This window comes from Lepidochelys kempii, chromosome 2 (genome assembly GCF_965140265.1).
Source record: "Lepidochelys kempii isolate rLepKem1 chromosome 2, rLepKem1.hap2, whole genome shotgun sequence".
Lineage (NCBI taxonomy): Eukaryota > Metazoa > Chordata > Testudines > Cheloniidae > Lepidochelys > Lepidochelys kempii.
In genome coordinates, this window is record NC_133257.1 from 71,974,552 (window position 1) to 71,989,513 (window position 14,962).

The window sequence follows — 14,962 nt, forward strand, 5'->3', positions numbered from 1 at the left end:
CATGGTGAGGCTCCCTCAATATGGCCAGTCTGCTTTACTCTGACAAAAGAGTGACAGCGTGTGAACATGTGGCTCTTGTTTGATTGTGTATGCTGAGCGCCTTGCCCCAGAAGTGCATTGTTCCTAAAAAGCAATGTTTATGGTTTCTTAACAATTGGGGTTTGGGGACCTCAGACTGGTTCCTTTTATGATGACCAAAATGTTGTTGAAAGCTCAGTGTACTTTGTCCTTGTGACCTTTCTACTGAGATTCAATTCCTATTATGATGATTTCTGGGGGCTCCTTCTCCTCTAAGAATTGAAGTGAGACTCATTTCACAAAAGTCACTAAGCAGCTGTATGTTGATAACCATCTGTCATTACTAACTGGATCTGAACCAGTGATCTAAAGGTGAAAAATTCCTGTATCTCTTTACCGATGCTGAACATGCCAGCTAGGATTATTGTATGGAAGATAATTGTCTATTCTTTGCAATGCCTAATATAAATGTCAGGATTTACAGCTTTTTTTTGTTCTTATAAGGCTTGTCACTTTAAAATGCCAAATGTTATTAAGTGCTATTTATATCACATACATTTGAACTTTAAAAATGAGATTTCTCAAACTATGGATTTTTTTTTGCAGTAACGCAAGGTAGACAAGCTGGTGATAACTTCGTTGAATCATCCATTCTCAATGCCATCCAAAAAGTTGACAGTGCAATTAACTCCACAAGAAGACACTTGTTTTCGCAGTAAGAATTTATTTGATCTTTGCTCACAGAAAATGTTCATATTTTTATTCTGCTTAACTTGTATGTGTTTTTAAATTACAAAAAAAAATATTAGAGAGACAAGGTGGGTGAAGTAATATCTTTTATTGGATCCACTTCTGTTGGTGAGAGAGACAAGCTTTTGAGCTTACACAGAGCTCAAAAGCTTGTCTATCTCACCAACAGAAGTGGGTCCAATAAAAGATATTACCTCACCCACCTTATCTCTCTAGTATTCTGGGACTAACACAGCTACAACAACATTGCATTCAAAAAAGTGTCCTGTAATGAAACATTTTTTTGTAGCCAGGACATGGCTTGTAGTCAAAACATATTTTTGCTTGTAGCCAAGACATGGTTTCTTAGTAGTACTCATTATCAGTTAAACTTTCAAAGGGAAAGTCATGCTGCTCAACACTGAGCAAAGTCAGAAAACATATTTTTTTAGTATTTCACCTTTTAGGCCCATCTCTATCGCTATTCAACTGCCACCTGACTACTTTATGTGGCTTACTGCTTCAATGTGCCCTCTTGCCAAGGACTAACCTAGGCAGGAACTCTGTAGCCAAAGCTTTGGAAACAGGAGGAAAGAACCAAACAGAACATCCATAAAAAGTTAGCTTTGCTTTTCCTCCTTCTCTTCAGGACAGGAACAAAGTGTTTGGTCTCTTTAGTCCCTGTGCTTCCTCCATTGTGTAATGCAGAGGGGAGCAAAGTTGTAGAAAAAGCAGTTAAGTTTTAGAGGCTGTCACTGCTGCAGTACAGTACAGAAAAAGGGATTGACAGTGCTAACCCTGAGAAGTTTTCATTCCTGTGTGAGCCTTAGGTTTTTGTTTTCTTGGTGAAATCACTATCTTATGATTCCCTCCATGAACAGACAGTAACTGTATTATATTTCTTTGGCATTTAAGTGTGGAAGGTAAAGGCAATAATATGTTGCAGTGTGGCTAGACACCGGAGCTCCTTTTTTCTTGTTAGTCATAAAGTTCAGGTCAATTCAGTCTAACCTTTGAATTTTATGGTAGCATTCAGCCATTCCTGGGTGAATAGTAGGCTATCCCTTTATTTGGAGGGGCAAGTAATTGACACAGTTTTCTTTCTAAATGCTTTTTTCCTTTAACAAAAGGGAAATCAGAAACTAGTCCAGAAAGGGTGGTCAGGAGAAAGTATAATGTTCTTTCCTTGAAAATACCATAAATGTATTTTTATGAGTTCGCTGTTGGAGAGTCTGAGGGTCAGATGAGCAATAATATTTTCTGTGATATCCCACTGTAGAGGGTCAAACGCATTGCCTTTGTTTAGTGTTAACAGTCTATGATTGCTTTGGCTTTGCTCTAGAACATACACAAAACACCCATATAAGGGGAGAAAATTAAATATTTTATTGCATGTGGGTTTCTACACACCATCAGTTTAAGACTATTCTCTTGAAGCAGGCTCACTTCTTTGAGATTATTTTCAGATGTTGAGTATCTATAGAGAAACTCTGGTCATATTTCTACATAGAAATTAGTTTTAATATATTGGTTTCAATAGGTCCTTTTCATTTCTGCAGGCGTCCCCTCACTCCAAATGATCTGTTGGCTCAATTCCACTATCCACGGGATCCTTTCACTATAGAGATTGCAAGAGCAGGAGAGATTTTTGAGCAAACACTTCAGCTGATACAGGAGCATGTTAAACAGGGTCTGAATGTTGATTTTGATGGAATAGGTGAGTATCAGTAAAAGCTACTATCTTTTCAGTTTGCAATGTATTGCTGTATCTCACCGACGAAATTTGACCTGCAATAATATCTTTTATTTATACTGTTTTTCATCCAGAAGGAACTGAGGATCTCAAACCATTATACATAGTGTATTGCACCCAGGGTTTATACTGCACTTAGCCATTCTACTCTAGTACTACTGCACAATTTAGGACAAGAAGTGAAAAACCATTTATCTAGTTGAAACTATTCGGTGATTTTGGATATAACAAATTACCAGAGCTGGAAATTGACTGTAACACTGGACTTAACACGTCTACATTTTTGAAAAGTGCTTTAGTTACCACAAGTAACCAGGACCTTTCTTTTACTCTTGCAGAAGATGCCCCCTCCACAGGCACAGTTCTCCTTATATCATGGGGCTTTGGTTCAGAAATGACTTAAAGGCAAAGGTGACATTTATTGAGTTTCTTATCAATGCCCCATAATGTAACAGGGAATTGCAATAGCAGAAGAACCATCTTTCAGATGAGAAATGATAAGGATAAGGAAACATTTGTACGCAACTTCTGCATTAATGTACTTACAGTGGCAGAAACAATTGTCTTTGTATTCACTTGTCTATATTTCTTTGCCTGCAATTACATTTTCTAATCCTCTTTTTGATACTGTCATACTGTTCTAGTGTGAGTTGCTCTTTGTTTTTCTTCAGAATTCCATCTCTTTCTCTCTAATGGCAGTTGCATTCTATTGACTATATTATTCATTCACATTTCTTTATTTCATATTCTCAAATCCATCTTGTCTTGTCAATGAAGGAGTGTGACCATTACAGGGTGTCTATACATTAAATGTATTTCAAAAAAATATACAAAATCTTCTATTATTTCATAGGGCTCTTCCATTTTGATATTTCAGTTATTATTGCAATATCAAAAATCAGCAATATAAATTATGACTACGGCTGCAAGTTTGTCATGGAGGTCGCAGAAGTCACAGATTCGGTGACTTTCCATGACTTCCATGAGATTCCGCAGCGGCCAGCGTGGCTGACACCAGGGCCACCCGAACAATTGTCCCCAGGGCAAACTGCTCAGGTGGCAGCCACACTGGTTGCTGCCGGAGCCACCCCCAAGCCAGCCACTCAGGCGGCCCCGCAGCGGCTGCTGCCGGAGCAGCCCTGGGGGCAGCCACGCCAGCCACTGCTTGGCGGCCCTGCACAGCTATACCCGGGGACCACTCCAGCAGTGGCCGGAGCAGCAGCCTCGGGGACAGCTGGAGCAGCACCTGGAGTGGGGTTGCCAACTTTCTAATCACACAAAACAGAAACACCCTAGCCCCACCCCTTTCTCGAGGCCCCGCCCCCCTCACTACATTTCCCCCTCCCTCAATGGCTCACTCTCCCCCACCCTCACTCACTTTCACAGGGCTGGGGCAGGGAGTTTGGAGGTGAGAGGGGGTGGGGGCTCTGGAGTGGGGTCTGAAATTTGGGGATCATGGTGCAGGAGGGGGCTCCAGGCTGGGGCAGGGAGTTAGGGTGCGGGAGGGGATGAGGGCTCTGGGTGGGGGTGAGGGCTCTGGGTGGGGCTGGGGATGAGAGGTTTGGGGTGCAGGAAGGGGGCTCCAGGCTGGGGGGTGGGGCCGAGGGATTTGGGGTTAGGGAGGGGGCTGCGGGTTGAGGCACGGGGTTGGGTGCAGGAGGGGTTATGGGCTCTGGGCTGGGGATGAGGGGTTCAGGGTGTAGGATGGGGCTCTGAACTGGGGGAAGAGGATTGGGGTGTGTGGGGGGGTGAGGGCTCTGGCTGGGGGTGCAGGCTCTGTGGTGTGGCCAGGGATGAGGGGTTTGGTGTGTAGGAGGGGGCTTCAGGTTTGCAGGGGTTCAGGGCTAGTGCAGGGGGTAGGGGCTCGGGGTTGTGGCACAGGCTTACCTTGGGCGGCTCCTGGTCAGCAATGAGTGGGACTAAGTCAGGCTCCCTGTTTGTCATGGCTCAACGCTGCACCCTGGAAGCAGCGAGCAGCAGGTCCAGCTCCTAGGCATGGGGGCAAGGAGTCTTAGTGTGCTGATCTTGCCCACAGGCACCAATACAAAGCTCCCATTGGCCACCGGGTCCTGCCCAATGGGAGTGGGGAGCCAGTGTTCAGGGTGGTCTCCCCACCTAGGAGCCAGACATGCTGGTTGCTTCCAGGGCGCAGCGCGGTGCCAGGACAGTGCGCTGACCAGACTTTTAACAGCCCGGTTTTCAGTGCTGACCGGAGCCTTCTGGGTCCCCTTTCGACCAGGCATTCTGATTGAAAACTGGACACCTGGCAACCCTCGCCCGGAGCAGGAGCCCTGGGGAACAGCAGCCCCCGGGGTAGCCACACCAATCACTGCTCAGCAGCCCCAGGCAGCTGGCCCTGAGGCTCCCACAGAGCAGTGGTCGATGGGGATGGACCAGAGGCCCCCCAGTGCAGCATGGCCAGGGCAGCTAAGATTTAGTCAGGGGTGTTTATAGTGAAAGTCATTACTTGTCATGACTTTTACTAAAAGTACCCATGACCAGGTCTTAGCCTTAATTATGACACAATAGCACAGAATGACCAAAAATGTTGTATCCCTTCAAAAAGAGGAAGAGAATGAATCTTACAGACACCAGATTCAGTCTTTGAGCTTGTAAACTCAGATGTGTCCAAAATTGGTAGTGTCCAAAACCCACTCGCTGCTTGTTAAAAACTGAACATTATAATGTACCCAAAATTGTTCATGAAGATACTACTATATTTTTATTACTTGCATGAAGTACCGATAATATAGCTGTCTTTATTTTCTGCAAAATCTGTACCTGAAGGAAAATCCTATGGTCAAAGAGCCCTTGCTGAGCCTAAATCCTAAGCATGAGCCTAAATCCTAAACATTTATAAGCCAGATTCCTCTTAGTACACTTTAGACGTATTTGTCTACATTTTGTTTTCAACATTTTGTATGCATCTTGAAACCTGATGATATGCATAATGTAAATTTCTAAATACATAAATATTCACAGTAACATAAATCTCCAAGAGCTGGTTTCTGCTATAATGACCAGAATTTAGGAAGTTTGAGGTATCACAGTATTCCCAGATTTTTGCCCATGCCGCCAAATTTCTTGCCCTCAGAAAGTTACAGAAAACAAGTTTCTCCACTAGAAATCTCCCAGTGTTTGAAAGAGATAACAACCAGGAGCTATGTTAAAAATTTAGGGCTGAAATTTGAAGATAACAGCTGTTGCCTAGAAGCATTACTTTAATTTAGAAGGGCAAATCCTTTGCACCTCTTTTCAGCTTTATATACAGCCTTAAATTATCTTCTCTGAAAGGGATAAAACCCACAGTTAGGAGAAAATGGAAATGAGATTTGCAGAATAACCTAGAGGATGATCAATGGAGTCAATGAGTAAGAATTCAGACTTTGATAAAGTATACAGATTTTGTTTTGAATTTCATTTTACAAATGGCTCTTTGGAGTATAATGATGACAGATGCACTCACTGAAATATTTTTCCCCACACAAATACCTCATGATTGGGCTTTGCTTAATAACTAGGCGAGGGTCAGGGAGAGATGGACTTTACTCCACAAACCACGAGCAGGAATAAGGTAGCAATACAGCTCGTCCTTGGCTGCTGCTCTAATCCTTTGACTGCAATATTTGTTGTGACCCTACTGTATCAGCTGAGGTTTAGAAGTTTGTGGCAACTGGATCCACATATTTTCTGACCGTATAGTCACCCCCTTAGCCCATTGTGTGTGGAGCTGGTAAAGAGCTCATCTCCACTTTGCACAGGGAATCATAGAACTGGAAGGACCTTGAGAGGTCATCTAGTCCAGTCCCCTGCACTCATGGCAGGACTAAGTATTATCTAGACCATCCCTGACAGGTGTCTGTCTGACCTGCTCTTAAAAATCCCCAATGATGGAGATTCCACAACCTCCCTAGGCAATTTATTCCAATACTTAACCACTCTGACAGTTAGGAAGTTTTTCCTAATGTCCAACCTAAACATCCCTTGCTGCAATTTAAGCCCATTTCTTCTTGTCCTATCCTCAGAGGTTAAAAAAAAAATGTTTATCCCTCCTCCTTGTAACAACCTTCTTTGTATTTGAAAACTGTTATCATGTCCCCTCTGTCTTCTTTTCTCTAGACGAAACAAACCCAATTTTTTCAATCTTCCCCCATAGTTCTTTTTTTTAAAGACCTTTAATCATTTGTGTTGCTCTTCTCTGGACTTTCTCCAATTTGTCCACATCTTTCCTGAAATGTGGCATCCAGGACTGGACATAATACTCCAGTTGAGACCTAATCATTGCGGAGTAGAACGGAAGAATTACTTCTCGTGTCTTGCTTACAGTGCTCCTGCTAATACATCCCGGAATGATGTTTGCTTTTTTTGCAACAGCGTTACACTGTTGACTCATATTTAGCTTGTGATCCACTATGACCCCCAGATCCCTTTCTGCAGTACTCCTTCCTAGGCAGTCATTTCCCATTTTGAATGTGTGCAACTGATTGTTCTATCTAAGTGGAGTACTTTGCATTTGTCCTTATTGAATTTCATGCTATTTACTTCAGACCATTTCTCCAGTTTGTCCAGATCATTTTGAATTTTAATCCTATCCTCCAAAGCACTTACAACCCCTTCCAGATTAGTATCATCCACAAACTTCATAAGTGTACTCTCTATGCAATTATCTAAATCATTGATGCAGATATTGAACAGAACCAGACCCAGAACCGATCCCTGCAGGACCCCACTTGTTATGCCCTTCCAGCATGACTGTGAATCTCTGATAACTACTCTCTGGGAACAATTTTCCAACCAGCTAAGCACCCACCTTATAATAGCTCCATCTAAGTTGTATTTCCCTAGTTTGTTTATGAGAGGGTCATGAGAGACAGTATCAAAAGCTTTTCTAAAGTCAAGATATACACATCTACTGCTTCCACCCTATCCACAAGGCTTGTTACCCTCTCAAAGAAAGCTATCAGGTTGTTTTGACAAGATTTGTTCTTGACAAATCCATGCTGACTGTTACTTATCACCTCATTATCTTCTAGTTGTTTGCAAATTGATTTCTTAATTATTTGCTCCATTATCTTTCCAGGTACAGAAGTTAAACTGACTGGTCTGTAATTCCCCGGGTTGTCCTTATTTTCCTTTTTATAGATGGGCACTATATTTGCCCTTTTCCAGTTTTCTGGAATGTCTTCCATGACTTTTCAAAGATAATTGCTAATGGCTCAGATATCTCCTCAGTCAGCTCCTTGAGTATTCTAGGATGCATTTCATCAAGTCCTGGTGATTTGAAGACATCTAACTTGTTTAAGGTTTCAGAGTGGTAGCCATGTTAGTCTGCATCAGCAAAAAGTGTGGCTGATGTGATTAGGCCCTATGATGGTGTCCCCTGAATAGATATATGGACACAGTTGGCAACAGGCTTTGTTACAAGGTTAGTTCCTGGGTTAGTGGTTTTGTTGTGTGGTTGCTGGTGAGTATTTGCTTCAGGTTGGGGGGCTGTCTGTAAGCAAGGACTGGCCTGTCTCCCAAGATCTGTGAGAGTGAGGGATCGTCCTTCAGGATAGATTGCAGATCCTTGATGATGTGCTGGAGAGGTTTTAGTTGGGGGCTGAAGGTGACAGCTAGTGGCATTCTGTTACTTTCTTTGTTGGGCCTGTCCTGTAGTAGGTGACTTCTGGGTACTCTTCTGGCTCTGTCAATCTGTTATTTTCACTTCAGCAGGTGGGTATTGTAGTTGTAAGAATGCTTGATAGAGATCTTGTAGGTGTTTGTTTCTGTCTGAGGGGTTGGAGCAAATGCGGTTGCATCGTAGAGCTTGGCTGTAGACAAGGAATCGTTTGGTGTGGTCTGGATGAAAGCTGGAAGCATGAGTTTGTAGGTAAGTATAGCAGTCAGTAGGTTTCCTCTATAGGGTGGTGTTTGTGGCCATTGCTTATTAGCACTGTAGTGTCCAGGAAGTGGATCTCTTATGTGGACTGGTCCAGGCTGAGGTTGATGGGATGGAAATTGTTAAAATCATGGTGGAATTCCTCAAAGGTTTCTTTTCCATGGGTCCAGATGATGAAGATGTCCTCAGTGTAGGACAAGTAGAGTAGGGGCATTAGGGGATGAGAGCTGAGGAAGCGTTGTTCTAAGTCAGCCATAAAAAATGTTGGCATACTGTGGGGCCAGGCGGGTCCCCATAGCAGTGCCACTGACTTGAAGGTATACATTGTCCCCAAATGTGAAATAGTTATGGGTGAGGACAAAGTCACAAAGTTCAGCCACCAGGTTTGCCGTGACATTATTGGTGATACTGTTCCTGATGGCTTGTACTCCATCTTTGTCTGGAATGTTGGTGTAGAGGGTTTCTGCATCCATAGTGGCCAGGATGGTGTTTTCTGGAAGATCACCAATGGATTGTAGTTTCCTCTGGAAGTCAATGATGTCTCAAAGATAGCTAGGAGTGCTGGTAGCATAGGGCCTGAGGAGGGAGTCTACATAGACAATCCTGCTGTCAGGGTGCCAATGCCTGAGATGATGGGGCATCCAGGATTTCCAGATTTATGGATCTTGGGTAGCAGATAAAATACCCCTGGTCAGGATTCTAGGTGTGTGTCTGTACAGATTTGTTCTTGTGCTTTTTCAGGGAGTTTCTGGAGCAGATGGTGTAGTTTCTTTTGGTAACCCTCAGAGGGTAATGGCTTGTAGAATGTGGTTTTAGAACACTAACCCAGGAACCTATCCTTGCAACAAAGCCCATTGCCAACTCTGTCCACATATCTATTCAGGGGACACCATCACCATCATAGAACCTAATCACATCCGCCACACTGTCAGAGGCTCGTTCACCTGCACATCTGCCAATGTGATGTATGCCATCATGTGCCAGCAATGCCCCTCTGCCATGTACATTGGTCAAATCAGACAGTCTCTACGTAAAAGAATAAATGGACACAAATCAGACGTCAAGAATTATAACATCAAAAAGCCAGTCGGAGAACACTTCAGTCTCCCTGGTCACTCAATTACAGACCTAAAAGACGCAATACTACAACAAAAAAAACTTCAAAAACAGACTCCAACGAGAAACTGCTGAATTGGAATTAATTTGCAAACTGGACACCATTAAATTAGGCTTGAATAAAGACTGGGAGTGGATGTGTCATTACACAAAGTAAAACTATTCCCACATGCTTATTTTTTCCCGCTGCTGTTACTCACACCTTCTTGTCAACTGTTGGAAGTGGGCCATCCTGATTATCACTACAAAAGGTTTCTTTTCTCCTGCTGATAATAGCTCACCTTAACTGATCACTCTCGTTATAATGGGTACGGCAAAACCCATTTTTCATGTTGTGTGTGTGTGTGTGTGCATATATATATATGCTAAAACCCACTTCATCAGATGCATGCAGTGGAACATACAGTAGGTATGTATATGTATATGTGTATGTGTATGTGTGTATGTATATATATATATATATATATATATATATATATATATATATATATATATATATATATATATATGCATGCATCTGATGAAGTGGGTTTTAGCCCACGAAAGCTTATGCTCAAATAAATTTGTTAGTCTCTAAGGTTCCACAAGTACTCCTCGTTCTCTTAACTTGTTTAAGTGATTTTTGACTTGTTCTTTCCCTACTTTAGGCTCTGATCCTACCTCATGTTCACTGGCATTCACTATGTTAGATGTCCAATCGCCACCAACCTTCTTGGTGAAAATCGAAACAAAGTAGTCATTAAGCACCTCTGCCATTTCCACATTTTCTGTTATTGTCTTTCCCCACTCATTGAGTAATGGGCCTACCCTGTCCTTGGTCTTCCTCTTGCTTCTAATATATTTGTAGAATGTTTTCTTGTTACCCTTTATGTCCCTACCTAGTTTGATCTCATTTTGTGCCTTGGCCTTTCTAATTTTGTCCCTACATAATTGTGTTATTTGTTTATATTCATCCTTTGTAATTTGACCAAGTTTCCACTTTTTGTAGGACTCTGTTTTGAGTTTTAGATCATTGAAGATTGCCTGGGAAGGTTCAGTCCCCTGACTCAACCACTCTATAGTGGCTTTCCTTCACTATGCAGTGAAACTACCAAAAGGGAAGCCTTAGGTGAATTTCACGCATAGAGAGCTGAGTAGAAAAATACTCACCTAAGGGTACATTAAATGTTTCCCTGAATTTTATTACTTTGACTCACCAGGAGTCCTGAAGAACACTTTGAAGTCATTGTAACAAATCAAGGCATTTTGTGAATAATGTAAAAGGTGTTAAAAGTGCATCTGGATGGGAGAATACAAGAGGGAGATGGCATGTGTTTAATGAGGCAATTGTTCTCTATGCTAAGAGCTTGTTCTAGTCCAAGAAATGCAGAAACATGATAGCTGCTGCTAGCATTTGACTAATGGAATCCTTTTAGCAAACTTGTAATCTCTTTCACTCTATAAACAACAATGCTTCTTGTTTCCTATATTTGATTTGTTCACCTAAAACACACTTTCTGCTCTCTCCACTTGGTTTATTTTTTTCCATGGCATTGAGCACTGTTCTGCCTGGAATTCTTTATGAAGAATGAGTGCAGGAAGGATTATGTACAACATTCCTTTTCAGCTCTTACATGGCTAAGATGGTATGGTATCTTTTTTCACATAGTCATAGTTACAGGGCTAACTGCCCTCTTTCCTCGGCTCTCTGAGAGCATGCAGTTCAGGTCTTGGGTATCTTGCCCTTATCCATCTTTGAGTGCAATTCTACCACTTTTAGACTGGAATCTGGGGACAACAGATCGTCTGTGCCAACCATGGTTACCGAATAAGCCCCAGTAGATATCTGCATTTCTTCCCTTCTGGAGCCTGTAACCAGTGATTCAGAGAATAACAGCCTTCTTATGGTTATTAGAAAACGCAACAAATCATTAGGGAGAGTGATTTCAAAGTCATGTATTTAGTCTCATGTAAGCCTTCACTACAAGCTAAATTAGATGGGTTCCCCATTTGAGTTGCAGAAAAAAAAAAGCCAGAACCAACATAATCCTTTTTGGAAATTCGGGCACTGTTGAAACTGAGCCAAGTGTCAGTTTGTCTCTCAGACAGTGTGTCCACTAGTCTATTGTCTACTCTCCTCTGACATTCCAACACACCATCTTAGAAATCCATTCCATAAACCCCATTTTGGGGTACAGATCATCATTCACCACTGAGCACCCCCACATTCATCTCTCACATAATATTTTGGGAGTTTTCAGAATGTCTGTGACACAATTAGAAAGAGATATTGGTGGTGGATATATAAACGTCATTTGTAGAACATTGGTTCAAATTGCACCTCAAGTTCATAGAGACCAAACACCATTAGAATCTGTCAGTTCTTCTCACTCACCTGGTGCTTTCAGTCCAGTTTCTGGTGGGTATATATTCACATCAAACAAACCACAGTTACAACTAGCACTAGGTGGCTCTCTTGTTTGCAGCCTCAGAGAATGGCTTAATGTGCATGATGATATCGGCTGGCTGGAGTGTCATTCTTAGATTCTACATTGGAACCCAGCCAATCTAACAGCCCAGATGTGGATGGTCAGGTCAGATATGTCAGTGAGGTGGTGAGGAGAAGTTTACATGGTCTATTCATCTGTTCTTTCATTTTAAGTGCCTTGTAGGTCTGTGGTTTTTTATCCCTTTGAAATTGTTATATTTGTATGGTTGCACACACTCTTAAGCTTCCAGCTCCCCTGCGGTAGCCTGGCATGGGTGGAGACTCATGTCTCTCTCCCTTCTGCCTGGGGTATTTCCAGGCTTCACAGTTCCTTGCCTTCACTATGTTATTCCCAGCAGAGGCAAGCTGCCCAGGCATTCCTGCTTGCTTTCTCTTCAGAGATGGACATGAGGAATTGTCAACAGTTATAAGTTACCACACAGTTCTTTCTATGCAAGCCTATTTTATTCTTCTGATAAAAGCACTACAGAGACTACAAATAAAAACAATAGAAGAACCTACATGCATGCTAATGAGCATACCAGATATCATACCAACCAAAGGAGTCTTTCCAAACATCACCCAAAGGGTTTATTTTCTGGTGATAAATTCATTACAGTTTCAGCTCTGAACAAGCACCTTAAAACATGTTTAGTCCACACTTTATACAGTTATGGGGTCTTTGAGATGGACTTTTCAGAACCAAGTAATTAGTAGACAATGGGTTTTCCTCTCCAGGGCATAGCTTCAAAAGGATGGATTTGAAGTGGGTTATTTGCATTCCCCTTACTCCCAGTTGCTTCCTAGTATATCCTCTTCACAGATATTGTTCCAGAAAGCCTTTTGATAATAGGAATGCCAAAAACACACAAAGTTGCTTTCTGTGGTAAAAATGTGCAACATAATTACATGCCAGCATACTTCAGAGTGGAACTTGACCGCATTCTTACCTTACATGATCACCTTGAGAAGGTAACTGCAAAGTTAAAAATGAGAGCCAACATAATTTAGAAACTAGCAGGTACAACCTGAGGTGCACCAGCCTCAGAGATGCGAACATCTGCAATAGCACTTGTATTTTCAGTAGCTGAATATTGTTCACCCATATGGAGCAGATGTGGCCACACGTGACTTGTTGACATACAGCTGAATACAGTGATGTGGTGCATCACTGGAACCCTAAAGTTGACACCAACGCCATAGCTACATGTTCTGTTTAACTTTGCTCCCCCACTGATACGCCGAATTGCTGCAACACTCTGTGCACCTCAACGAATCCAGGAAAACAGATGTCTTCCTATCCACCAAGACCTTGACAGTGCCCCCGCCCCATCTCTTAAGTCTTGCAAGCCTTTCTGGGAACATCCACTTTGCCTAATGCAATCAGACTGTGATCAGAAGGAGGTTTGGAAAGCAGATTGGGCTAAACAAGACTTAAAAAATAAGCACCTTGTGCTGGATCCCATGCAGAAGGTTCCTGGGTTCAATCTTCCATAGTCATCTTGGTCAACTCTGAACCGAATCCAAACCAACCTTGGTAGATGTAGACATCTAATGCACAAATGGAAAATTAAGGACTCCCCAGCAAGTGAGTGTGGTTCCCTATGACAAACCATCAAACATATTACTACCTAATGCCCAATTTATGAATATGAAGGAGGCCTCACTGCAATAAATTCTGCTACTTCTGATGTAGCCATTTGATGCGATAAAGTTCAGGTGAAATTGTAGTTGCTTGTCTACACCAGCCATACGGAAGAAGAAGAAGAAGCGGAGAATTTAACTGAGTGACTTTGTTCCTGAGTTTCAGAGATCATGTGGAGGACCTCAAGGCTTCAGCAGGGGGTGTTGGGGCCTAAATTGGAGGACTTTGATGGCACAGCTGTATTCCCTGAAGTGTAACTGTCCATGTCTGTATCCTCACTGCTGCTTAATGCAAGATTACAAATTTATAATTCTCTGGCTCTTCCTTCAGTATCGTAATGAAAAGCACTGCAAGGTGGAACATTAAAAAAACCCCTCTATTGCTGTTCTTTAATATGGAGTTAATATACAATCATACCATTATTAAAACATAAGAATGGCCATGCAGGGTCACTCCAACGGTTCACCTAGCCCAGTATCCTTTCTTCTGACAGTGGCTGGAGCCAGATGCTTCAGAGCATGCATGCGGCCCGCCAGGGTAATCTGCTGGCGGGCCACGAAACAGTGTTTACATTGGCCGTCCATAGACACAGCCTCCCGCAGCTCCAAGTGGCTGCGGTTCACTGTTCCCAGCCAATGGGAGCTGCAGGAAGTGGCACGGGCCACAGGGACATGCTGGCTGCCGCTTCCCGCAGTTCCGGTTGGTCGGGAATGGCTAACTGCGGCCACTGGGAGCTGTGGGTGGCCGTGCCTATGGACGGTCAATATAAATACTGTTTTGCGGCCCATCAGCGGATTACCCTGATGGGCTGCATTCGGCCCACAGGCTGCATGTTGAGCACCACTGGTTCAGAGGGAATGAACAGAACAAAGCAATTATCAAGTGATCCAACCCCTGTCATCCAATCCCAGCTTCTGTCAGTCAGTGGCTCAGGGACCCCCAGAATTTGTGGTGGTGTCCCTGGCCATCTTGGCTAATAGCCATTGATGGACCTATTTTCCTAATTCTATTTTGAATCCATTTATACTTTGGGCCTTCACAACATCCCCTAGCAACAAGTTTCACAGGTTGACTCTGTGTTGTATGAAGAAGTATGTCCTTATGTTTGTTTTAAACATGCTGTCTATTATTACTATGTAATAAAATGTGAAATTAATTTAAAAATTAAAGGGATGATTGTCCCTTTGGCCCCTCACTGGGTAGGGGCTTACAGGGCTTCAGAGTGAGGAAGAGACAGGAATTCCTAATTCTGTTAATTCTATGGATCCAGGTGGGATGGAACACCTGAGATTGATGGAGCTTGGATCTATCAGATGTGGGCAGCTGGTCCTCTTTGTTGTTCCTCTGTCCCTC

General features: G+C 42.8%; 1 protein-coding gene across 6 annotated transcripts in view; it reads left to right on the forward strand.

The window, feature by feature from the left end:
• PXDNL (peroxidasin like) overlaps positions 1 to 14,962 on the forward strand; it is a 295,520-nt gene that overhangs the window by 221,466 nt on the left and 59,092 nt on the right. For all 6 annotated transcript variants that reach the window (XR_012157221.1, XM_073331210.1, XM_073331214.1 and 3 more), the window contains 2 exons: positions 625 to 733; positions 2,307 to 2,464. Coding sequence is in view for 5 of the 6 variants with exons in the window: in XM_073331210.1 (XP_073187311.1) it covers positions 625 to 733; positions 2,307 to 2,464 (267 nt within the window). In the remaining variant the exon portion in view is untranslated. The remainder of the gene's footprint in view (positions 1 to 624; positions 734 to 2,306; positions 2,465 to 14,962) is intronic.